The 27,824-nt window shown below is 45.6% G+C and overlaps 1 protein-coding gene across 1 annotated transcript in view; it reads left to right on the forward strand.

The window, feature by feature from the left end:
- LOC126215164 (alkylglycerol monooxygenase-like) overlaps positions 1 to 26,919 on the forward strand; it is a 232,049-nt gene extending 205,130 nt beyond the window's left edge. Inside the window, exons 7-9 of the mRNA XM_049941833.1 lie at positions 5,121 to 5,255; positions 9,130 to 9,243; positions 24,375 to 26,919. Of these exons, the coding sequence (XP_049797790.1) occupies positions 5,121 to 5,255; positions 9,130 to 9,243; positions 24,375 to 24,641 (516 nt within the window). The 3' untranslated portion in view covers positions 24,642 to 26,919. The remainder of the gene's footprint in view (positions 1 to 5,120; positions 5,256 to 9,129; positions 9,244 to 24,374) is intronic.
- Positions 26,920 to 27,824: the final 905 nt, after the last annotated feature.

The raw sequence follows: 27,824 nt of genomic DNA on the forward strand, positions 1-27,824 counted from the left end.
TTCAAAATACGATGTACTCACTCTCCTGTACAAGTCCTAGAAGTCTGTAACGAGGATTTCCGACCACCCTGTATATTTCTGAAACTAATCAACATATAATACGAATTTTTTTTTTTTTGGAATAGAAAACTCAGTTTTTTTTCATACGTTTTCATAGGTGTTCAATATGCCCCCTTTAAGATGCACGACATATGTCAATGCGGTATTCAAATTTTTCCCTCGTTGCAGCGAGCATGGCTTGAGTTGCAGCTTCCACGGCCGCTGTTACGCGATGTCTCAGTTTATTCATTATTGTCGGTAGTGGAGGTACATAAACAGAGTCTTTCATAACCCCCACAAGGCATAATCACATAGTCAGATCCGGTGACCTTGGAAGCTGTCGTCCTCCATCTTACCAAGAACAAAATTACAGAACAACTCCACACGTTGTTATTTGTCATCTTAATGAAGTGCTTGCGGTAGCTGAATTTTGTATGGTTTCATGTGTAAACCTCGACGCAACACACGCCAGACGGACATCGGGGGAATGTTGAGCTATCGAGCTGCACGGCGAACGGATTTCTGCAGACTCCTTGTGAAACTATGGCAGCTGCATTCGACGACTGTCAAGACACTCGGGGACGGCCTGGCGATATGCCTTTACACAAAATCGTTCAAATGGCTCTGAGCACTATGCGACTTAACTTCTGCGGTCATGAGTCGCCTACAACTTAGAACTAATTGAACCTAACTAACCTAAGGACATCACACACATCCATGCCCGAGGCAGGATTCGAACCTGCGACCGTAGCGGCCGCGCGGTTCCAGACTGTAGCGCCTTTAACCGCTTGGCCACCACGGCCGGCGCCCTTACACAAAAAAAAAACACCTGTTTCTCGGAATTGTTCATGCCACCGTCTACTGCTCTTTGCTGTAGAAGGATCCAAACCATACCTAGTACGAAAATCATGCTGAACAGTTGTTCCTGATCCGCGCTGCGCGAAATGTAGAACACAAAACGCTTTTTGTTGTCACGACACCATTTTTACTAGAAATGTCACATTGCTGCTACCTAGCGGGTCCCATGTAAAACTAGAGTGTTTGCTCTTTCCAACAGTATGTTGTTCACGCACATCTCAGATAACACAATAGTAACGACTTTTTATTAAAACCGGATAATTCTTTTTGATATAGCCAGTATTTTGACAAATCTTGTGCGTTACATGGATTACAGATGCATCAGCTGTACTTTAGCAACACCAAACAGACTAGAGAAGCTGGATAAATGCCAGTATGAAGTTAATAGAGTCTGCATCGAAGTATGCAAAATAGACTTCAACTAACACCTTGCTGGTGGAAGTAAATGAAACGCCTTTAGAACAATGCAAGTCTAATTCATCTCGAAGGTTTTCGCTTCTTAAATGGTTCAAATGGCTCTGAGCACTATGGGACTCAACTGCTGTGGTCATCAGTCCCCTAGAACTTAGAACTACTTAAACCTAACTAACCTAAGGACATCACACACATCCATGCCCGAGGCAGGATTCGAACCTGCGACCGTAGCAGTCGCACGGTTCCGGACTGCGCGCCTAGAACCGCGAGACCACCGCGGCCGGCTCGCTTCTTTAAAAAAGATTAGAGAGCTCATTACAAAGTGCTATGCAGACAGACATTTGAGTAAAAAGAACCTACTCCCCTTAACAGGATTTTACTTCGCTGCTTCAGCTTAACTGCGAATGCGTGTCCACTTCCCGAAGTATAAGCTCCTCCAAAATGCCCTTCACTAACACCTTATGAAGCTGAAAATAAAAATGCGCCTTCCATTCGACCAAGGTTCACTGAATGACAAAATTCTAGCTGACAACCAAGCAGCATAGCCATCCTCAAGATCTACAGAGATAGTATATTAACGAGATAAATTATACATTGCAGAGACATTTGAAGTTCAGCTTTATCTAGGACGGCTGAGGTGTGAATTGGGTTTTGTATCAGGGAAGGAGAGGTACTAGGATAATCTGGGCATCTGTGTTAGCTGCAGTGCCAGGGTGGTGCGGTGGTTAGAGTAAAGGCCTAGTGAGCACGAGATCCAGGTTCGAACCCCAGCCTTGGAATAAATTTATTTCATTCTACAGCCTGCATTCACTATCATATCACTACAGAGATGAGTCTAAACAAAAAGACGGGGCAGGAAGTGTGTTTGTAGATGGAAAGGCTAACTGAGGCGACAAATTTAAGCTCCCTGGTGTCCATACTCACTGCAGCACTTTTCGCTATTTTAGAGGGACTTCAATACGCAAAAGAAGAAACAGCACCGATGCTGTAAAAATTCTATGATGACAACAGTGCCAAAATTATCTAGTACATCTATCGCATTACAGAAGCAGTGCAGGAGCCTTCCCGACTAAATAAAATGACCATCATGTTGTGGGTTGAAAGTGCATAGCAGGATAAAGGGAAATGAAAAAGGAGATACTCCGGAAAAAGAAGCTATATACAGTGGCTCAGTGAAATATGATGGTGTGCCATCCATTGATGTTCTCCACAACATATGGAAATTAAAGGGAGACACTATGCCGCATTGGTGCCTAATCCCTCATCATGTCCTTGGTACGAAAATTGCAGATTCAGCAGAAACTTTATAGTGACTACTGCTGAACTTCGCTTCACGCACGGGATATTCTGGCGACATCTCTACCGCTTCAACTTGGATAGATACATCATCTTCATTAAATGCAGCAGTGAGGAAGGTACAGCTTCTACCGACCTCTGGAAATACTTTGCCTAGAAACATTAAAACCCTTTTAGCAACAGAAGGCAAAAAAGTGTAAAAGCTACTATACGGCCATTAATAAATCAGAAACGAAAAAGAACAAGAACGAGACTTGTACCGGTTGGGACAAAATGAAAACCAATACAGGTAAACAATGTAGAACAGTTTTATTAATAAATGCATCAACCAAAAGCTTCTCATTGGAGAAATGTTAATCACAATAGTTTGTGAAGGACCGGGATTAGCACTGAATTAACGCAAGTCCGAATTTACGATTCAGTGATGAAACAGGCAAAATCTGATATTTATTCGGTAGCAGACAAAGATCCAGTCTAAGGTTCGCTTGGTAGGACAATATCTGAAGAGAAGATCGGTGGCTGATACCAGCGTCCTGATCAGTTCTGATGCTGAAAAGCCTTAGTGATGATGGCGATACACTGGTATCTCCTTCAGCCCGCAGTGACTGGCGAATGGCAAGGCATCATGGGTAGCGAAAATTCCAAATGACACTCTGATGGAAGAACTGCAGATGCAGTCGGCACTTGGCCCAGAGCTTCACACAAGACTGGTTCGAAATTTGTTTTCCCCAGCCTAACGAGACAAACCACTTGGACATACTACAGGAACTATGAGGGTCACTCTAAAATAAATGTACACTATTTTTGTAAAAATACAGTTTTGATTCTGCATGTGTGAAAGTTTTACAGTGTGAAGCTACATCCTTCCCACTTGTTTTCAAACTTAGTTCAACCTGTTCCCGTGAGTGGCGCTGTCACAGCATGTCTTCAAGATGGCTGCTACACTTGACGTTCGTCAGAAACAACGTGCTGTCATAGAATTTCTGTGCTGTGAAGACAAGACAAGACAGTAGGAAACATCCACAAGAGGTTGAAAAAGAAGCTGCTGTCGATCAGTACAGTTAGTCTGTGGGTAAGTAGGTTACGTGATGAAAGCGGGCATGACAATATTGAGGATTGTCCTTGCAGCGGCAGGCCTTGTACTGCACACTCTCCAGACAATGTGCAGAGAGTTAACGAATTGGTGACTGCTGACAGGCGCATCACAGTGAACGAATTGTCACGCTACGTTGGGATAGAGGAAGGAAGAGTTTGCAGAATACTGAAAGTGTTGGCGTTAAAAAAGGTTTGTGTCAGATGGGTTCCCAGAATGTTGACAGTGGCTCACAAAGAAACAAGAAAAAACGGTATGCAGCGAACTTTTGGAACCGTACGAGAATGGTAGAGATGAATTTCTTTGAAGAATTGTGACAGGTGATGAAACATGGCTCCATCATTTTTCACCAGACGAAGAGGCAATCAGTGGAGTGGCATCGTGCAAATTCACCCAAGAAAAAAAATTCAAAACCACACCTTCTACTGGAAAAGTTATGGCTACGGTGTTTTTCGATTCCGAAGGACTCTTGCTTGTGGACATCGTGCCAAGTGGAACCACCATAAATTCTGATGCATATGTGACGACACTGGAGAAACTTCAAGCTCGACTGAGTCGTGTTCGACCACATCGGCAAAAGCAGGATGTTTTGCTGTTGCACGACAATGCACGGCCACATGTCGGTCAAAAAACCATGGAAGCGATCACAAAACTCGGATGGGCAACACTGAAACACCCGCCTTAAAGTCCTGACCTGGCTCCATCTATCTATCATCTCTTTGGGAAACTGAAAGACTCTCTTCGTGGAACAAGGTTTTAAGATGATGACTCCCGTGTGCACGCTGCCAAACACTGGCTCCAACAGGTTGGTCCAGAATTTTACCGTGCGGGTATACAGACGCTGGTTCCAAGATGGCGTAAGGCAGTTGAGGGGGATGGAAATTATGTGGATAAATGAAAATATTGTTCCTAAAGGATGTATCTACACACTGTAAAACTTTCAAATATGTACAGTAAAAGATGGATTTAAAAAAAAATAGTGTGCATTTCTTTTCGAGTGACCCTCGTATTTGCGATCACAAGGCCCACGGAAGCAAACAGGTCCTCAGGGGGCGGTGACCTCCAGCGGCTCTCGCGCTACCGCCTGCTGGCCTAGTTAACGTGCGTGATTGACGTTCTGTCATCTGCTGATATGAAACCCCTTTGTGTTAGGCCGCTCGCATACCACAGGCGTAAAAGGGGTTGCAGGTCTGGCAGGCGAGTGGCCCATACATCACATATACTAACAAACAATTACGACTGGCGCCAATTTGCTTAAACCGATAAATATGGTACTTACTTCTAGATTACTTGAAACAAGTTTTTCTGACAACTGTAGCCTACACTTCCTCCAAACAGGCAGAAAGATGAAATCAGATTATTTTCTGGCCTGTTTACCCACAGCGTCCCCTTCAAAACAGTATGCCTCTCCTGTTGGCAGGTGTTCTACAACCAGCACGTGGTGGACAAGTGGCGTGCCATGGACAACTGGTGGGACAAGTTGGCAGCCGTGTGGAAGGGGCCCAGCTGGCAGCCAGGAAAGCCCCGCCTGGGGCTGGACGAGGACAAGCTGGATGTAAGTGATGCCAACACAACACAACACAACACAACACGTTTGATTTATGTATATGAATTGAATGAGATCAAGTGCTTTTGGGATTATTACATTTTCTAATGCACTGTACAATAAGTTTCTTTATCACATAGCGAGTAAATCTCTCTCTGTCTATGTTTAAAAGAAATCTGAACAGTATCTTACCATTGTGATCGAAGTTGAGCATCTCAAATCACTTTTTTGTGTAGTTTTAAAATACAGTATGAACATGATTTCATACTTCCGATCTCTGGTGGTCATCTGAAATTTGTGCACCTATAAGAGGGACGAGCATTTTAATAATTATTTTTTAGAACACTTTACAACAGGAACTTAATATATTTACTCCTCTGTCATCAGTACACAATGACTTATTGCCAGTTCAGTGTTCCCTTTGCACAAATACACCATCTCATCAAAACCATCCAGAAGCCTACTACTAAACAATAATATGGAGTTTGTATATCCTTTGTCTTTAAAAGGCTTGAACTGTACGGGGGCACTTACAACGAGGTATCTGAATGTCTCTGGAGAAATGGCAGGATATTCTCCTTCAAGAGCCGAAACTGAAGGTGGTAGCCATGTTCGATGCTGGGGTCTGGACTGAAGTCAACGTTCCATCTCCTCCCAAAGCTATTCCACTGAGTTCGGGTTGGGTCTCTACCTTTCTGCGGCTCTACAAATCCCTGGTTCAGTCCCATCTTGACTATGGGAGTCTTGCATATGCAGATATTGGACCCTATTCATCACTGTGGGGTCAGACTTGCGGCAGGAGTCTTCCGAACTAGCCCTGTGAACAGCCTGCTTGTCGAGTCTGTAGTCCCTCCGTTACCTATCAGGCGCCAAGAACAGCTGCTGAATTATGCCATAAATGTAAGTCTGAAATTAAAATCTTCTTGGTTGTTAGGCCGCATCATGTTTCTTCTAAAATGTTCGACGTTTCGACCCCTCTGCTGGAATCTTCCTCTGGAACTTTTGTTGTCCAATACTGCTAAAACACATGCCATACATGTTCGTAGCTTTCCTGAAAGCCCAACTACCGTGTCCGTTTCGCTGGAAGTAAGTTTCACCTCCCACAGCAGCGACTTCGAACTGTGTTTACAATTGCTTCACGTCTCCAGTGTCTCTGTTCAGAACTGCAACTTCCTCCATTGCTGCCTCTGGTCGCGGAGACATTGGACTGATGCCATGGCTTGTGCCCAAATCTCGGATTTTTATCAAAGTCTTAGTCAAAAAGATTCTGTTGAACACACGATTTTTTGCCACCTATTCTTGGCTGTCCTTGAATTAGCAGATTTTGGAAGTGATATTCACCGATGGCTCAACAGTTGGTGGATGAACAAGCTTCGCATACAGACCGCATGGTATGGTGAACTCCACTCTCTGCAAAATGGTTGCAGTGTCTTCACTGCTGAACTGATGACCATTAAATTAGCCCTTAGCCACGTCTGTTCTTGTACTGGCAAGAGTACCCTAATATGTAGTGACTATTTTAGAAGCCTTCAGGCTATAGAGCAGTGCTGCTCTCCTCATCCAATGGTTATGACTGTCCAGGATCTTGTTTCTGACCTCCATCAAGCTGGACACTGAGTCGTTTTCGTTTTGGACCCCCAGTCATGTTGGGATTTTGGGAAATGAACAAGCTGGCTGGTTGGCCAAGCTGGTCACCAGGACGCCGATTCTGGAAATAGGGGTCCCAGGACTGGACCTTTGGCCGTTTATACAACATCGATTGCTGGAAGTCTGGAACTCAGACGGGTCTGCCCTGATCTCCCAAACCAAAATGAGGACCATTAAGAAGACCACAACCACATGGCAGTCGTTCCTGTGGGCTTCTCACAGGGAATCAATTGTCCTCTGTGATCTCCACATTGGCCACACTTGGCTGGCCATGCTCTCAGATGTCAGGATCCCCCTCACAGCTGACAGTGCCCTCCTGACAGTGGTCCACTTACTCACAGACTGCCCTAATCTTAATCTTCCTGACACACCACCTCTGATGCCAGTAAACGACGCCAACTTGGCTGACCTGACCTGAGCTTCTTGGCCTCATAGACCGCCTGAGGGATTGGTGGGGCACCCCTCGCCACCTCTCCCCTCCCCCCCCCCCCTCCCACAGATCCCTTGGCGACACTTGCTGGATGGTTAAGCCCAGCCTCTACCCTTCCACCTTTTTAATCTCTCTTTTTTTTATTCTCTTGGTTTTAACGCCTTGCTTTGACTGATATTTTAACAACTTGTCTATGCTGTCTTTTACCTCTCTTTCTATTGTGTTCTTTACACTTAAGATTTCCAGGAGTTGCCTTTCACCTCCTTCCTTCTATGACTACTGCTGGTTTGCCACTTAAGGGGAATTAGAATATTTTTTTTTACATGTTCGTATTTTTATCTCATAAAATTTGCAATTTTCCTAATAAAATGATATACCAGTTGTAAATGTTAAAATTTTTACGTGCATTACTTCAAGATCTAATAAAATCGGTAACTTTTTATATAGAAGGCTGTGGATTGCTGTGTTATAAAAGTTTATATCAAGAAGAGGATGGGCACTATGTTGAGGAAGTTGAAACGAAGTTTGAGAGACAAGAAACTTTCTGATGGTAAACCCATACGAGGCAGGCGGACAGACAAAATGATTGATGAACTACAGCAGTATTATGGGATGGCCATTAGAAACAATACTGAGGACTTGTTGACAATGAAGCAGGCAGTATGGACTACCTCCTTCCACAAATGTCAATTGACGAAAAACCAGTACACCACCTTTGCACTCCTGGACCTGATTCATGGTGCAATTACCGCAATGCCCAGTACTCAAACAGTTTGTACAGCCATAAACATTCCATCCCAACAGCAGCCGGCCGCGGTGGTCTCGCGGTTCTAGGCGCGCAGTCTGGAACCGTACGACCGCTACGGTCACAGGTTCGAATCCTGCCTCGGGCATGGATGTGTGTGATGTCCTTAGATTAGTTAGGTTTAAGTAGTTCTAAGTTCTAGGGGACTTATGACCACAGCAGTTGAGTCCCATAGTGCTCAGAGCCATTTGAACCATCCCAAAAGCAGTCGTGGGTATCATAAAACCTATTTACAGAGACCTGGAAAATCGTGATTTACTGTAGAAGTGTCTGAATGGTCAGACACAAATTCCCAATGAGTCGTTCAGTAATCTTGTGTGGACTCACTTACCAAAAATATGTTTGTTGGAATGAAGACACTAAAGTGGGGGGGGGGGGTCAGTGACTCTGTTACTGCTTTTAATGACGGCAAGCAGAGTATGCAGCACAGTTGACCACTAAGGAGTCCAGAAAGAAGAAAAACTTGGAAAAGATCAAGAGTATGGTGTACAGTATTGTGCAGAGTGCTTCTGAGTGACTAAAAATAAAAAATTAAGAAGCTGTTCCCGAAAATTTGCATTTTCTGTTGCATTTTTCCCTCAATCCCAGAAACCACTTCGAGTAGAGTATTCAAATTTTCAGGGAGTAATAACATACATATTCTGAGTGTACCGAACTAAAATAAGAACATAATGTTATGTATAATTACAATTGTTTAGCATAACGTACAAAAAAAGTACACAAAATTTTAACCGTGTAGTTAAAAAAATTTATTTCCGATATCAGTGGTTGAAATGTAAGTATTGTAGTTCAGTAGACTCAGAACATACAGTTTAATGTCGTGTAAAAGTTTCATGTCACTGGCTACAGTGGTTCCTGAAATACAGGGAAGCTAAGTCACTAACTTTAACATTGTCGGGATGGGCGTTCCCCTTAACGGATGAAGGGACTAAGGAATTTGCAGTTTGGTCCATTTCACTCCAAACCAACCAACCTAAACAGAGTATTTTTGTTTTGTACAGATCCGCAGCCGGGAGAAGTATGACGTGCGTCTTCCACTGTGGTGCAATGCCTACCTGCTGTTGCACTTCTGCGTCGTCGTCTACGGCTTCCAGGAGCTGGCTGCTAAGCACATGGTGAGCACCCGCACACATACAGTATATACAGGGTGTTTCAAAAATGACCGGTATATTTGAAACGGCAATAAAAACTAAACGAGCAGCGATAGAAATACACCGTTTGTTGCAATATGCTTGGGACAACAGTACATTTTCAGGCAGACAAACTTTCGAAATTACAGTAGTTACAATTTTCAACAACAGATGGCGCTGCGGTCTGGGAAACTCTATAGTACGATATTTTCCACATATCCACCATGCGTAGCAACAATATGGCGTAGTCTCTGAATGAAATTACCCGAAACCTTTGACAACGTGTCTGGCGGAATGGCTTCACATGCAGATGAGATGTACTGCTTCAGCTGTTCAATTGTTTCTGGATTCTGGCGGTACACCTGGTCTTTCAAGTGTCCCCACAGAAAGAAGTCACAGGGGTTCATGTCTGGCGAATAGGGAGGCCAATCCACGCCGCCTCCTGTATGTTTCGGATAGCCCAAAGCAATCACACGATCATCGAAATATTCATTCAGGAAATTAAAGACGTCGGCCGTGCGATGTGGCCGGGCACCATCTTGCATAAACCACGAGGTGTTCGCAGTGTCGTCTAAGTCAGTTTGTACCGCCACAAATTCACGAAGAATGTCCAGATAGCGTGATGCAGTAATCGTTTCGGATCTGAAAAATGGGCCAATGATTCCTTTGGAAGACATGGCGGCCCAGACCAGTACTTTTTGAGGATGCAGGGACGATGGGACTGCAACATGGGGCTTTTCGGTTCCCCATATGCGCCAGTTCTGTTTATTGACGAAGCCGTCCAGGTAAAAATAAGCTTCGTCAGTAAACCAAATGCTGCCCACATGCATATCGCCGTCATCAATCCTGTGCACTATATCGTTAGCGAATGTCTCTCGTGCAGCAATGGTAGCGGCGCTGAGGGGTTGCCGCGTTTGAATTTTGTACGGATAGAGGTGTAAACTCTGGCGCATGAGACGATACGTGGACGTTGGCGTCATTTGGACCGCAGCTGCAACACGGCGAACGGAAACCCGAGGCCGCTGTCGGATCACCTGCTGCACTAGCTGCGCGTTGCCCTCTGTGGTTGCCGTACGCGGTCGCCCTACCTTTCCAGCACGTTCATCCGTCACGTTCCCAGTCCGTTGAAATTTTTCAAACAGATCCTTTATTGTATCGCTTTTCGGTTCTTTGGTTACATTAAACCTCCGTTGAAAACTTCGTCTTGTTGCAACAACACTGTGTTCTAGGCGGTGGAATTCCAACACCAGAAAAATCCTCTGTTCTAAGGAATAAACCATGTTGTCTACAGCACACTTGCACGTTGTGAACAGCACACGCTTACAGCAGAAAGACGACGTACAGAATGGCGCACCCACAGACTGCGTTGTCTTCTATAGCTTTCACATCACTTGCAGCGCCATCTGTTGTTGAAAATTGTAACTACTGTAATTTCGAAAGTTTGTCCGCCTGAAAATGTTCTGTTGTCCCAAGCATATTGCAACAAACGGTGTATTTCTATCGCTGCTCGTTTAGTTTTTATTGCCGTTTCAAATATACCGGTCATTTTTGAAACACCCTGTACACCAGCGCCACCTTTTAAGTATTTAACAAAAATAATGAAAGAGTGTGCGCAAAATAACTCGGCCCATAGCTGCGCATATGGCGTCATAGGAGAGGGGACAATAGTAGTGGCTGGGGCTCCTTCGTGAACGGCCACCGTGCGGTAGTGGACACGTAATTCAACAGCTGAAACTCTCACACAACATATCTCACACGAATTGCAAGCTCCTGCTGTTGTCTACAAACAATCGTATTAACATCTTATGTCAGTATGAGCAATAAGTTGATTTTCCAAGTCAGTAGTTTCTCACTAGAGTACCAAAAAAAGGAGAGTCCTATAAAAATGATCAACAAAAGCAAATAAAGACTGACAACGCACTGCCAAAAGGAAATCTGATAAAACAAAAGGCATAAAAAAATGTAGCGCAACAGACACTGTTGCTTGCTGTGATACTAATAAAGAAAACATTATTTATATTTATTCCAGTTACAGGCCACAGTATTATGCAACAGGTAATTAAGTTCTGTCTACGATGAGCATCTTCAAGACCCTAGTACAACCAATTTCATAATGACTTGCGGCAAATAAATTATTGCGAACTATTTGGCTGGCCGCGCGGTCTAACGCATGGCTTTCAGAGCGGGAAGGAGCGCCTGGGCCCCGACACGAATCCACCCGGTGGAATTGTGTCGAGGTCCGGTGAACTGGCCAGTGTGTGGATGGTTTTTAGGCTGTTTTCCATCTGCCTCGGCGAATGCGGGCTAGTTCCTCTTATTCCGCCTCAGTTACACTATGTCGGCGATTGCTGCGCAAACAAGTTCTCCACGTACGTGTACACCACCATTACTCTACCACGCAAATATAGGGGTTACACTCGTCTGGTGCGAGACGTTCCCTGGGGGTCCACCGGGGGCCGAACCGCACGATAACCCTGGGTTCGGTGTGGGGCGGCAGAGGGGCGAAGTGGACTGCGGTAGTCGTCGTGGGGTTGTGGACCACTGCGGCTGCGGCGGGGACGGAGCTTCTCCGTTGTTTCTAGGTCCCCGGTTAACATACAATACATTCATTCATACAAACTACTTGGCACTAACGGTTCTTCGGTCGTTTGAGTGAATGGTTCCAACATTACCAGTGCAACAAGCACTCATTTTCTTGAAAGTGGTATGGGAAGAAAGTTGGGGCCCATAATCTTGTGTAACATTTTTCCTTTGATTTTCTATGCTTCCCAATGTTCCTGCCATTTAGAGGAAGTCATGAGCATGCATACATTTTTTTTTGTTTTTAAATAATCATCATAGTTTACCTCACCTAAAGATGGCACTTATCCTGCATAAAGTACATGAGCAACGGTCGTTTTGTGAGAAATATGTTTCTCATGTGCCCCATTTTTACTTCAATTTATTGCATAAAGTATGAATGCATAGTGGGATTTCGATCAGTCTTCTGAACTACAGTATGGGCCCAAAGTCCTGTCATCCCCTACACACATTAACTGCTATATTACTTTTAGTAAATATTTAACCTCTAGGAACAATGTGCATTGCCACCAAACGAAAGTACTCACCAGTGATGTCTTTAACTGCCCACATCAGTTTGCATCCCTTCATTTTCTGTACTTAAAATAATTTGGTGTCAGGTACTGTGACCTTTTTCCCAGCATCGCTGTAGTAATCGCATAGCAGGAGAATTTTGCGGATGGAGAACAGCTATTGCAAAGACGTTTGAGCCTGGTCGACTTGGTTTTGCAGGATTAAGTTTATGGGGGTTAGTGATCGACATAATCTGAACATATGGACGTCATCGTTGCAACCCGAGAAGGGAAATCTGATGGCAAGGACATTTGGGCAGATTCCATGAGCCAAACAACAATGCAAGGAACAATATGTGGGACTGTTTTGTTGCTAGGGATAAGGAAACTTTCCTGTATTGGCGCAGGTGGAAGGAGCAATAATACGAGAAAATACGCGAGAGTGATGCAAGAAGAGTGATCAATTTGAAAGTATAGAATTAATGATAAGGCGGGAGTAATGTTGGTCGTGAAATGCTGCACCAGCGATCAGTGCGACCTTGTAGCAGTCTGTTGTATCCCATCAACACGGTTGACACAGAGACCCATTAGTAGGGCATACAGTGCAGTTTGTGAGGCCCCCCCAGGGGCTCCACAACTGTAGCAAGCACGGGACCCCGAGCTAATGTGGCCCTCCTTCCTTTCCAGGCTGCATACCTTCCTTTTCCGCATCCTTCCCTCTCCCCCATCTTCGCCCCTCCTACCCTCACCTCAGGCTCTTTCCTTCCCTTTCTCCCCCTCTGGGAGTATGGTTTGTGCCTATATCCGGAGACGGACGCTCGTAAATGTACCGCATTCTTCGCCTTCTCTGCTTGTATGTCTTCATCCTTCCTTTGTCCTTCTCTTTTCCTTACCTCTTCTCTTTACCCTTTTCTCCGCTGCGGCGTTTGAGACCTCTCCTCTTTCCTTTCCCTTTCTTTGTTTTTCCGCTTTCTCTTTCTTCCTCCCTGTGCGTGTCTAAAGGCCGACCCACGCATTTCCATGCGTAGCCGGTGACGGGGTAACGCGTAACTCCCCGCCCCGGGTAGACAGGTATGACACGTATGTACCCCCTGGTAACGGCCAGGCCCAGGGAGGGGTGATTACCCGAGCTGATACCTTCCGAAAGTGCCGATTGGTCCCTCCGTCCGTTTGTCGGGAGGTGTGACCTGAGGTGTGAACAATCACCTAAGGCGGGAGTGCCCTCAGATAGGGCCCCCACAAGGGAGGAGCGCGCCGTCGGAGACGCCGGTAATCATGGGGGATTCTTCTGCAATGGTTTCCTCACCTTCCACTATGTCTGCTCACAAGCGTAAGTTCACTGAGTCTCAGCCACAGACAGTTCTTCCATCGTTGCCACAGTTCCTTGTTGTTTCTCGGTCTGACGAAGGTCACGACTTCTCCACGGTCAACCCTTTCATTATTCAGAAAGGTGTCGACGCAATTGCAGGTCCTGTAAAGTCTTGTTCCAGATTACAGAATGGCACCTTGTTGTTAGAAACAGTCAGTGCCCTCCAGCCACAAAAATTAATGCGTACTTCACTGCTCCACACCTTCCCTGTCCAGGTTGAAGCGCACCCCACTTTAAATTCCTCGCGTGGAGTCGTTTATACACGCTCCCTCGATGGATTGTCTGACGAAGAAATTCGGTACTACCTGTCTGACCAGGGCGTAACGGCTGTTCATAGAGTTATGAAAAGGGTTGACATGAACATCATTCCAACCCGCACTGTCTTCTTGACATTTGACAAAGTTCAACTCCCATCGAAAATCAAAGCAGGCTATGAGATAATTTCCGTTCGCCCTTACGTTCCAAGCCCTACGCGTTGCTATCGGTATCAGCGGTTCAATCACACCAGCCAGTCCTGTTCCAATCCTGCCAAATGTGTTACGTGTGGCAAGGATGCCCATGAGGGTGCTTGTCCACCTCCATCCCCTCGCTGCATCAACTGTATGGGTGACCACGCTGCTTCCTCTCGAGATTGCCCCGTTTTTAAGGACAAAAAGCTCATCCAGGAAATCAGAGTGAAGGAAAAGGTGTCGACCTTTGCTGCTCGAAAATTATTCGCCAGTCGACAGCCCACCGTGCCTCAGACAGGAAAATACAGCACTGTCCTTGCTTCTCCTCGGCCAAAAAAGGAGGCGGCCACGCAGACTTGCGACCTCACCTTTAGTGCCACGGTCGTCAGATCGGCCAGCACAAAGACCGCCCGTTCAACCTCACCACTTTCGCCTGCCCACTCTATGGCTCACCCTTCGTCGGGTTCTGCTAAATCTCGAGCCCAAAAGTCAGACACCAAGACTTCGAAAAAAGAGCATACTCGTGAAGATTTTTTACGTACCCCAACTTCACAACCATCGGTTCCTGCTTCTTCTAAACATCATATTTCCAAGAAGGCTACAAAGAAACCCAGTTCATCTCCTTCTCCGCCAAGGCGTGTCCCATCTACAGCACCACCTGCCGGAAATCGCCCTCGGCCGTCTTCTGTGTCGCTGAGGCGCACTGCTGGCGGCCGATCAACCGGCCGATCGCTGGTGGCAGGAGCTGCTCCTGAACAACCTATGGATCAGGATCTTCTGCCTTCGGCTGAATGCCATTCCATGCTGTCGGTCGCAAGCTCTGAGCAGTCGTTGAGTTGACAGCAACTTTGGTCACATTCCTCCATTTTCTGTTCACCCTATGTCCATTATCCACTGGAATATCCGCGGCATTCGAGCCAATCGGGATGAATTGTCGATCTTCTTACGATCCTACTCGCCAGTCATCTTCTGTCTTCAGGAAACAAAGCTGCGTTCCCATGACCACTTTGTTCTCCCTCATTTTCAGTCCGTCCGATATGATCTCCCCTCTGTTGAAGGCACTCCAGCCCATGGAGGACTCATGATTCTTCTCCATGATACTCTCCATTATCACCCAATCCACTTAAACACTTCCTTCCAAGCTTTCGCCATCCGTCTTTCCCTTTCTGGATACACGTTCTCTCTTTGTACTGTATACATTCCATCGTCCACACCAATGGCACGAGCTGATCTCCTTCATCTTCTTGGTCAGCTTCCACCCCCCTATTTGCTGGTTGGGGACTTCAATGCCCACCACCCGCTTTGGGGATCTCCACATCCTTGTCCACGTGGCTCACTATTGCTAGACGTCTTCCACCAAGCGGATCTAGTTTGCCTCAACACTGGGGTCCCCACGTTTTTCTCTGCCTCCACGACAAATTTATCTCATTTGGACCTTGCGGTCGGCACTGTTCCGCTAGCTCGGCGCTTCGAATGGTTCGCCCTTGATGATACACACTCGAGTGACCACTTTTCATGTGTCCTTAGACTGCAGCCTCAACTGCCCTATATGCGCCCGCGACGCTGGAAGTTTGCCCAAGCCGATTGGACACTTTTTTCGTCTCTAGCGACATTCGATGACCGTCACTTTCCCAGCGTCGACGATGAGGTCACACATATTACCGACGTTATTCTTACAGCTGCGGAACGTTCAATACCACGCACCTCCGAATTGCCCCGGCGCCCCCCAGTTCCTTGGTGGAACGAGGCATGCCGTGACGCAATACGTGAGCGGCGACGTGCTCTTCGCGTTTTCCGCCACCATCCTACTTTGGCCAACTGTATCCGCTATAAGCAGTTCCGTGCGCGATGCCGTCGTGTCATCCGCGATAGCAAGAAGGCAAGCTGGAAATTCTTTATTAGCTCATTTAACACCTTCACTCCCTCCTCGGAGGTTTGGAGTCAGCTTCGACGGTTCTCAGGCGCGCCTAGTTTCTCCCCGGTCTCTGGGCTCACTGTCGCGCATGATACATTAGTGGCCCCCGTCGCAATTTCTAACTCATTGCGTCAGCACTTTGCTGAGATTTCGAGCTCTTCAATTTACCCGTCAGCTTTTCTCCCGAAGAAACGTGCAGCGGAAGTGCGACATCTTGCTTTCTCCTCTCAAAATCGCGAAAGCTACAATACTGTTTTCTCCATGCGGGAACTCCAACATGCACTCTCTTCGTCTCGCTCCTCCGCCCCAGGACCGGATGGTATACACGTCCAAATATTGCTGCATTTATCAACCCATAGTCTGCGTTACCTCCTTCGCCTTTATAATCGAATTTGGACCGACAGTACTTTTCCCAGACGATGGCGGGAAGCTATCGTCTTTCCTGTTCCGAAACCTGGAAAGGACAAACATCTCCCCTCTAGCTATCGCCCCATTTCTCTCACGAGTAGTGTCTGTAAGGTTTTGGAGCGTATGGTGAATTACCGTTTAGCTTGGTGGCTGGAATCCCGCAGTCTTTTAACACCTGCCCAATGCGGATTCCGAAAGCATCGTTCTGCAGTTGACCATCTTGTTGCTCTCTCCACTTATATCATGAACAATTTTCTCCAGAAACGCCAAACGGTAGCAATATTTTTTGATCTGGAGAGAGCATACGATACCTGTTGGAGGACAGGCATCCTCCGCACACTGTTCTCTTGGGGCTTTCAAGGTCGGCTGCCCGTTCGCGAATTTATGGCAGAGCGCACATTTAGGGTGCGGGTGAACACTACTCTCTCCCGTACTTTCTCCCAAGAAAACGGGGTACCCCAGGGCTCCGTGCTGAGTGTTTTACTGTTTGTCATTGCCATAAATCCAATTATGGATTGTCTCCTTCCTGATGTCTCGGGCTCCCTCTTTGTGGACGATTTTGCGATCTACTACAGCTCTCAACGGACCCAGCCTTCTTGAACGACGTCTTCAAGGATGTCTCGATCGCCTCCACTCTTGGAGCATCGAAACCGGCTTCCGTTTTTCTCCCAGTAAGACCGTTTGTGTTAATTTTTGGCGACGTAAGGAGTTTCTTCCACCCACCTTACATCTAGGACCTGTCAACCTTCCGTTTTCAGATGTCGCTAAATTCTTGGGTCTTGTGTTTGACAGAAAACTGTGCTGGTCCTCCCACGTTTCCTATCTTTCGGCTCGCTGTCTGCGATCACTCAACACCCTCCGTGTCCTGAATGGTACCTCCTGGGGAGTGGACCGAATGGTCCTTCTCCGCCTCTATCGCGCCTTAGTGCACTCGAAATTGGACTATGGAAGCATAGTCTACTCCTCTCCTTGGCCGTCTATTCTTCGGCGTCTCGACTCTATCCACCACCGTGGATTACGTTTAGTGTCTGGAGCTTTTTACACCAGCCCTGTGGAAAGCCTTTATGCTGACACTGCTGAACCTCCGCTGTCCAATCGGCGAGCAGTCCTTCTGAGTCGTTATGCTAGCCATCTGTCTTCCATGCCTGCTAATCCAGCCCATGACATTTTTTTCGACGCCTCCTTTGATGTAGGGTATGCAGGCCGCCCCTCCTCCCTACTACCACCGGGAGTCCGCTTCCGTCAACTGCTCCATTCTCTTTCCTTCCGCTTTCCTAAAACCTTCTTGACAACTTGGGGTACAGCACCGCCTTGGCTCTGTCCCCGGATCTGCCTGCTCCGTGACCTTTGTCGATTTCCCAAGGATGGTACCCCTTCACTTGTTTATCGTCGGGCATTTGCTGCTCTATGTGCACAAATGACGGACGCCACCTTTATTTACACCGACGGCTCGAAAACATCGTTGGGTGTAGGGAGTGCCTATATTGTTGGCGACACCCCAAATCACTTTCGGCTTTCCGACCAGTGTTCGGTTTATACTGCGGAGCTTTACGCTGTTCTCCAGGCTGTCCACTACATCCGCCGCCATCAGCGGATACAGTACGTTATCTGCTCGGATTCTCTCAGCTCTCTCCTCAGTCTCAAAGCTCTTTACCCTGTGCACCCTCTGGTCCACCAGATTCAGGACTGTCTGCGCTTGCTCCACTTGGGGGGCGTCTCGGTGGCGTTCCTCTGGCTCCCGGGACACGTTGGTATCTGTGGAAATGAGGCGGCCGATATAGCAGCCAAGGCTGCCGTCTCTCTTCTTCGGCCAGCTATTCAATCGATTCCCTTCGCCGATCTACGGAGCGTTTTATGTCGTCGTGTTGGTTTTTTATGGCACGCACATTGGTCGACACTTCCCCATAATAAATTGCGGGACGTGAAAGCTCTTCCTTGTGCTTGGACCTCTTCCTCCCGAACGCGTCGTCGGGAGGAGGTAATTTTAACTAGATCCAGATAGGGCACTGTCTTTTTAGCCATCGACATCTTTTAAGCGGCGATCCTCCCCCACTCTGTCCCCACTGCTCTCAGCTGTGGACGGTAAGACACCTTTCAATTGAGTGCCCCTATTTTACTCCGTTACGCGCCCGTCTACAGCTGTCGCCTGATATATCGTCCATTTTAGCAGATGACACGCGCTCGGCCGATCGCGTTCTCGAGTTTATTAGTGCCAGTGAAATGACGTCAGTCATTTGAAGCTTTTTTTGGGGACAACCAACCCCTTTCTGTAGTGGATTTTTAAGCCTTCCTTCTGCTTTTAGTTTCTCCAATTTTATGACTTTCGTTCCCATTGCTGCTGGTTTCCATTTTCGGTTTTTTTGCTGTTTCCTAAGTCACGGACCGGGCGCTAATGACCATAGCAGTTTTGCGCCCTAAAACAAAAAAAAAAAATACAAAAAAGTTTGTGAGGCGACAAGAGAGACGCAGGAAGCTAGAGACGACGACAGAGACTGACTATAATAATACATTAGAAAATAGTTGCAAAGGAAAACGTCACACTCCCACAAGCAGCAGTTCACCATCCCCTCACCCCTATCTGCTTTAGCCGCCTCCTAACTCCCATCACCCGGCTGCTTCTCCCATCATGCGCTGCTACTCACAGTCTGTCTTCAGTAGCCAGAGGCTGTGTGTGTGTGTGTGTGTGACAAAGGGCTCTGAAAGTTCACTTTCTGACAGTCTCTTGTGCCTGTTTGCGACTCAGCATCTCCACTATATAGTGAGTAGCAACTATCTTTTTTCATAACATTGTTACATTCTAACCTAGATTTTTCACTGTTTGATTTTGCCTGGCGACCTTTCTTCCATCCTGTAACCCAGTGCTGTTTTCCTTTCTTACTCTTTTCCAATGCATTACTATACTCAAAGGCCATCCTTGTTTTTCTTCTTTCCTGTTTTTCTCTTGTCGCCTTACAAACTGCACTGCACGCTCTAATTACGTTCCATACTGTATCAACCGCCTCGGCTGCACTCAACAGATGGCTACAAGGCTGTCCCGATTGTTGGTGCAACATTTCATGACCCACATTATTCCTGCCTATATCAATAATCCTGTACCTTCAAAATAATCACTCTTGCATATTTTCTCGTGTTATTTCCTGTACCTTCCTCTGCCACAGGAATTTGTATCTCACTCACCAAACCCTTCCCACCACCAGTCCTCCTCCTCCTCTCTATTCCAGTTTGCACCTACTAACCTCCCCTAACCTAGTCACATCAGCCGTCCCCCTTCTTCACACTTATCCACCCACAGACCTTTTTTTATTTATTTTTCTTTGATCTCATTGAAATGATAATTAAATCAAGACCCAAAGCTGTCGACAGACGATGATATCCAGCAACGAGGACAGTTTGGACTCGAACCCAGGATCTCCTGCTTACATGGCAGATGCTCTATCCATCTGAGTCACCGAGTGTACAGAGGATAGTGAGACTACACGAAGTTATCCCTTGCACGCTCCCCGTGAGACTCACATTGCCAATTTAATGTCCACACTACATTCGTATTGGCCCTGCCCAATATACACTCATTACTTGCGGCAGACAATCTTACCTAGTCCCGTAAGACTTCGGGCAATGCTTGTGCATCCAGCACAGGAGGAGGAGGTCAATTGCCAGTTAGCCTTAACTATATATGAAGATGGTATCTGTTCTTCGGACATGTCTGAAAGAACAGATACCATCTTCATATATTGATTGCATTGTGTCTTCACGCTAATTTCAGTTGGTTTACGCCTTTCACTATCGGCATACTCCCTCAAATTTCATACTGCTTCCCCTCACTTCATCCTTTTCGTGATTTCCCCTCCGCCCTTGTGTTTGGGTGTATTTCTGTGCATTTTATCGAACGCATTTATATGTTATTTAAGCTTTTTTATCCACCACCCTGGGTCCTTGCTCCTTCCACCTGCACCAATACAGGGAAGTCTCCTTATCCCTAACCACAAGCCAGTCCAACATACTGTTTGGCTCATGGAATCTGCACAAATGTCCTTACCTTCTCCGTTTGCCACAATGATGTCCATCTGTTCAGATTCTGCAGTTCCTTAGTCCTCACCAACAATCAGGCCCAAACTTCCTTGCAATACCTCCTCTCCATCCGCAAAATTCTCCTGCAATGCAGTCCCAAATTCCTGGATCCCATATCGCACATTAATACTCATGCCCAGAACAACATGCAAAACGCCACTTCAAAAACACTCTCCAGCCTGTTCACTTCTTATTCACACCACCACCTCCAAACATCTCCACATCCCCTCATAGCTGACAAACCCTGTCTCGCAGACCTGCTATATTTACCCCATCCTCAAAAACTCCCTCCCACCACCATACCACATTCAGAGTCTAAAAGGACTGCAAATACAGTCAAGAGCCTTTCCTTGAAAAGCCTTAGCACTGCACAAGTATCAACCCTTTCTAAGGCCTCAACTTTTGCCCCACTCCCAAATTCATGGCTTTTTCAAGACATGCTCTCCTCCTCCTCCTCCTCCTCCTCCTCCTCGTTCCTGCAGTGGAAACACTATTTTGCCACATACCCTATCAATAACTCTCAATCAACGACCAATGTTGAACCCTGCCTGACTTAGTTCACTTCTCCATCCAATCGTGATGTACCCCCCTCCTGTCAACTTTACAGAACATTTTTTACCTTGAACCTTGCCTTAACATCATTCCCTAGATCACTCAACATGCAAACTAACCTTACATTTCCAGAAAGATCCGCAATCCGACACCTAAAATCTGATCCTGACCTTATGTTCCTACATACTGAGAAAGGCTCCATCACTGTTGTCTTGAACCTGAAGGATTACCTGGCAGAAGGACTCTGCCACCTGTCAGATTCATCCACTTACAAACCCTGCCACAGTGAGCCCATTCCAGAAATCTAGCAGGATCTCCAATCTCTACTCAAATCCTTAGGCCCATCCCAGAATCCTCCCCCTGGAATCCATCTCTCCTCCCCAACCACCCAGGATTCCTCAGTGTGGCCATTTCTGAACGAGAATCGCTGCTCTCGTAGACCAACACCTTCAGCCTGTTGCCCACAACCTTCCCTCCTGTATATACAAAGATACTCCACAGTTCCTGTTCCTTTACCACATGGTCCCGTGCTGAACACTACTGATGGCACCTCCCTTTTCACTAACACCCCTAATGCCTTTGGCCTTATCACTATTGAACACTACCTTTCCCAACGCCCAACAGATTCCAAACCTACAACCTCCTTTCTAGTCGGCAACTTTATCCTCACACACAATTGCTTCTCCTTTGAAAGCATTACCTACAAACAAATCTGGAGTACAGCTATTGGCACCTGCATGGCAACATCGTCTAACCTATTCATGGGCCATTAGAGGAATCCTTCCTAAATGCCCAGAACCCCTCACCTGCTTCAGATTCATTGATGACATCTTCATGATCTGTATTCTCCTGAACCTCAATATCTCCTCCCCCATTTGCTTCAACTGGTCCTACTTCCTCGATGTTGATCTCCACCTCGAAGATAGGACCTCTCTCCATATCAAACCTGCTAACTACCAGCAATAGCTCCACTTTGACATCTGCCACCCTTCCATACAGGCTAGCCACCAATGGCTGTCGCATCTGTAGTGATGAGTTGTCCCTCTCAGAAGACATTGAGACCTTCACTGACCATAATTACCCTCCCAACCTACTACAAAAGAAAATCTACCATGGTTATCATTCCAGTCACCCACCATCTCCCAAAGTCTCACCGTCCAGCGACAGAAGAGCATTCCCCTTGTAACTCAGTACCATACCGGACTGGAGCAACTGAATTAAATTCTCTGCCATGGTTTTGACTACCACTCATGTCCGGAAATGAGAAATGACCTACCCACTATCGTTCCCATTGCCTCCAATAGTGGTATTCCCACCATCCATTGAGCCTACACAATATCCTCGTCCATCCGTATACAATCCCCCTGCTTCCAACCTCTTGCCTCATATCCCTTTAATATCTAGATGCAAACCTGTCCCATACATCTTCCCACCACCACCTACTCCAGTCTGGTCACAAGTGTCACCGATCCCATCAAAGGCAGTGCTACCTGTGAAACCAATAATGTGATCTACAAGCTAAACTGCAACCAACAAGCTGTCTGCATGAATGGCCACCGACAAACTGTGGCCAAGAAAGTGTTGATCACCCCATTGCTGAGCATGCTGTCCAACAAGATACTCTTCATTTCAGTGACTCTTCAGAGCCTGTGCCATCTAGATCCTTCCCAAAAACATTAGCTTTTCTTTTTTAATTTCCCGTAACCCTCCTGGCCTCAACCTTCAATAGTCACTGACCTTACCCATTATCCCTTCTCATCGTCATTCCAGTGCTACAGAGCCCTCTATCCCACCAGCACACCCACAGTCTTTTTACTTCCCCCCCTTTTACGCAACCCCCCCCCCCCACTCATACCCTACCACCTTCTCCTTACCCTCACTGCCTGGTTGCTTCTACCACCATGCGCTGCTGCTTGCCATCTGGCTTCAGTAGCCAGAAACACCCTGTGTGCATATATGTTCCCGATGAAGGCCTAGTTGGCCAAAAGCTCAGTTTCTGACGAAGTTTTTGTTGTGCCTACCTATAACCCAGCATCTTCATTCTATGGTGAGCAGCAACTACATTTAAATCTATCTAGATGTAGATTTATATCCAGTCTATTTAGAGGGAATACATCTGCATAGATTAGAGCTATCTAGAAGTACAGGGTGTTCAGAAATTCCATTAGACACTTCTGGAACTTGTAGAGAGGAGAAGGTACATTATAATTTGAATAGGAACTTATGTCTGGAGATGTAACGTTTCTGTGCTACAGCTGTTTGAAAATTTGTTTACTAGGCAGGTTTGCAACAGAGTAGTCATGGTGAGGGGGAGGGGGAGAGGGGTGGCTGGCACGGCGCAGGGGCGCTGTTACATTGCATTGGATTGGATTGTCTTGGATTGGATTGGATTGGCTGATGCTGTCTGACGTCCATCCTATCTCTCTGACCTGATTCAAGCCTCATTCAAGTGTCTGTGAGTACTAGATCAGTGTCGGTGAGTACACATTTACAGAATACACTGACAAGATCCTTCTGTATGACAAAAAGCTAACATTAATGGAAGAGCGGCTCATTGCATTTATAAAATTTGTTATGCACAATGTCAGACTCCATCAGATACTCTTTTCGTCACAATTATGCAGTGGCTTCTAGTAAAGGGTACTTTCACCGTCAGCAAGCATGACTGTAGTGCTTCAAAGAGGCCATAATGTATCATGTTGAAGAGAATCTGTATCAAGTACATGAGCAATTGCACGAGCAATGGATGTTGCTCCCAACACCATGTAGGATGTTGTGGATGACCAACAACTACATGCTTACCACCTCCAACAGTCACAGACATGTACATGAGGCTCCAACCAGGTGAGAAAGGTAAGATACATGTCCAATATATCAGGCAATCTGTCACAGGCATCCCCATCATGACTACCCTGTTGCAAACCTACCTGACAAACAAGTTTCCAGACATCTGTAGCACGAAAACGGTATGTTTCCAGACAAAGGGTCCTATTCAAAATATTATGCACTCACTCCCCTATACAAGTCCTAGAAGTTTGTACAGGGAATTTCTGAAAAATCCTCTAGATGTTGTTTATACATACATATACACACTCTCGATGTAGCCCTACATCCGCCTAGAAGTAGAGCTAGACCTTTCTTGATCCACACTTAATTTATCTAAACACAGATCTCGATCTACCATGATATAGGTATAGTTGGAACTGTAGCTGAAGTAGTAGGTGTAGATGAATCTGTAGATACAATTGTGTGTGCAAGCCACTGAGTGCCTCTTTTGTCCACAGGGTATGAGCCCCGCAGTGGTGTTGTTGTTTGTGGCATACGTGCTCGCGTCACTCACCGCTATCGGGCTGCTGTTTGACAACAGCCCACATGCGAGCCTGCTGGAGCTGGTGCGCTGCCTCGCCTTCTTGGCCTATGTCCAGGGCTCGGGCCTGCACGTGACTGGCGGACCTCGTGTCTCAGTCCTACAGTCCTTCTTTCTGCTCTCGTCCTGCTTCTGGCTGCTCAAGGGCTTGCGCGTGCTGCACATCGAGAGCAAGGCGCAGTGAGCTAGCGAGCAGTTGGCTAGCTCTAGCACATGCAGTGCCTGCTCGTCCGGTGTCAAGAGTGCTCCGGCACCTACCTTAGTGTAGTGTAGTATAGTATCGTATCGATGCCTGCCGTGCTGCTGATGAGGGGTACAGCTCCCGACCAACAGTGGTATGGCAACTGCCCTCCACCTGTGATACTTTACATCACAACATGGCACCCCACAGGTCTTGTGGCAAGTAATGAAGAAAGGTTTAAAACTGTGTGCTGGACAGGGACTTCAACTTGGGCCATTTTGCAGGCAGCTGAGCTACCTGGGCACAAGCCACTTCTGCAACTTGTATTCTTCCAGCACTTCTCTCTTACCTTAAAATTGCTAAAACACGAGTCCATAATGGTTTTATGTGGCACAGAGACAGTGATTCATTTTATGAACAAAAGTCCAGCACCTGCCTGTATTTCAGTGTTCCAGGTTTTAATAAGTGTTTCACAGTGAAATCCCCTTCATCAGTGTTTCCAAAATTCACTTGAGGTTTTTCATTGTAACCTGGTGGATTTTATTTTATTTGAATAAAATATATATTACAACACCTGTACATAACAACAACATAGGAGGAGAAGTCAAATGAAAAATATAAATATTTTTAAAATACGGAATCCGTTTATTGCGTTCGTGCCTAAGTATCAGTGCATCTCACTGCTAAGCGAGGAGTGGGTCTAATTTCTGATAAAGACACGAATTATTTCCTTAGTGAGAGGACCAGAGAGGGGTACACTCACTGTGGGGGCAACTGAGGGAGAAGTAGCAACTTCAAGGTCTCTACTCCACTTGGTTCAAATGGCTCTAAGCACTACGGGACTTAACATCTGAGGTCATCGGTCCCCTAGAACTTAGTAGTATTTAAACCTAACTAACCTAAGGACATCACACACATCCATGCCCGAGGCAGGATTCGAACCTGCGACAGTAGCAGTCGGGCGGTTCCGGACTGAAGCGCCTAGAACCCCTCGGCCACCGCAGCCGGCTATACTCCACTTGTCTGTGTTAAATGGGTGCCGTGAGCTGAGACAAGAAGTCAGAAACATGCTCACACCTCTTACCTCCCTGCCACACAAGCTGATGCTGTATGGGTACAGTACATACACAGCTCACCTAGACTGTGACTGCTACTGTTTCCCTGTAATTGTACTAGATTTCACAGACTTTACCTAGCCAATGAGCAAAAACTGATCCAAGCAGCTCCACAATTTGCCATAACTGTCTGTCTGTATTGCCCCTAGAGCACACAGTGAGTTGCCCAGAACTGGCAGGCAATATACTTGGAGACTGAAGAATATTTTGGCTGCAATTTCCACAGTGTCTGTTCCAATAGAACTGCAATCCTTGCTATGTAAACATTACAGCATATAATGTAATATGTAATAATTTGAGCTTATTTCTAATCAGGGTAACTTTTTTAAAGAAAGGTTTTTGTAAATATATTATAATAAAGTGCTGCAATACCTGGACAGTATTCTTATGGGACAGAGCTTCTTAAAAGATATGTGGCTATATCACATTAATGTTATTTGTGTGGGTCTTTCTACACTGAGCTACTAATCAATATCTTCTGACCATTAGAGGTGAATGTTCATTTTGTTACTTAAAATAGTTACGGTGCTGTCCAGAAGAATTTCAGTACTGTCTGAATGTACATGATCTTTGCTCTTTCTATTCTCAACATGTTTACAACGGTGTAAGAGTAAAAGTGCCATGCCGCTCATGCTTGCGAAGTAAACTGTAGGTCTGTAAACATTGCAAGACCTGATACATGTACTTACTACTGGAACATATAACTACATAATAGCAACTTATACTGATTAAAACAAAATAGTAATATCTTCTGCTCAATATAACTCTTAACATCCAAACTTTGACTGACTAGTGTATTTTAGACTGTGTGCCACAGCAGTATGCAAGCATGGGCTGCCTTAGTGTTAATTTTCACACAATTTAGCTACAGTAAGAATCAGTATTTGCATTTCCATTCTGTGGGCTATTCCCAGGCCCTTGACTGAAGAAACATTTTTTCACGCATCCCATATACATGGTCATTGTAAAGATGTACAACAGTTAACAATGAAAGACATTATGCTCACATTTCAGTTACACAGTATTCTTGAAATGTCATAGCTCAGTATCATATAATTTATTTAATCACCACTTTTGTGTTCTTCAATTGTATATAACTTTTGATGTATGATATATTGTCTCTTTATACCGTATGTTTGGAATAAAATTCTTGCTTTATAACAAAATTTTATTGCATACACTATCATTCTTCCTTCCTTCCTTCCTGTCGTTCACACATCGTATTCAGTAAAGCCAATCAGGAAGTTGAAGATGTGCATCGAGTCAGCTTATATACATTAACAGGCAGACGCAACCACTTCTATAAAGTACACTAACAACAAATTATGACTAACACTAGTCTGATGCAATAACAAGGGAAGTCACACTTATACACTTTCAAGTAAAACGCAAAACACTGTAAACCAATTGGAGGTGGGGGGGAGAAACTGATCGGTCTTGTCTTTTCCCAGCTTTTATTCAGGCCAGCAGCACACTGTACTATCTTATTACATAAACAAAAATTTACAATGATACTTACTGAATTTTAAAAAAATTACACTCGACTTGTACCAAACATAGTTGTATGATGTCAAATAAATAAAGTTCCTCTGCCATTTAAGCCTGGGAAATATTAAGTTTTCCCTCAGGAAAAGTCAATGAATGGCAAAATCATAATGATGCACTACAGCGAACTACATGTTTGTGTTCAGTGTAGAATTCAAAAAATCTATACTTTAAAATAATAAGCTTCTCATTATCAGCACTTATTGTCAGACAAAAACAGTTTTTTTTAAGTGGAACGAGGAGTCTTAAATAGATTTTGTATAACATAACCACGCACCAGAATCTGACAAGTGTTTGGTGCAATGAGAAGGCACCAAACTCCTGACGAAAAGTCTATTTCCTTTGTTATTCTGTGTTCACGCCATGGGAGGTGTCATTCTTGTGACATACCATCAAGCAGTGGACATACCTGGTTATTGCACCAATGCCTTCAATTATGTTAATTACTTCTAGATTACTTTATATATGTATATTACAGAAAAACAACTAATTTTGAAAAAAAAAACACACCCTTCTCCTATACTAT

The sequence above is a fragment of the Schistocerca nitens genome, chromosome 12 (genome assembly GCF_023898315.1).
Source record: "Schistocerca nitens isolate TAMUIC-IGC-003100 chromosome 12, iqSchNite1.1, whole genome shotgun sequence".
In the NCBI taxonomy this organism is placed as follows: Eukaryota; Metazoa; Arthropoda; class Insecta; order Orthoptera; family Acrididae; genus Schistocerca; species Schistocerca nitens.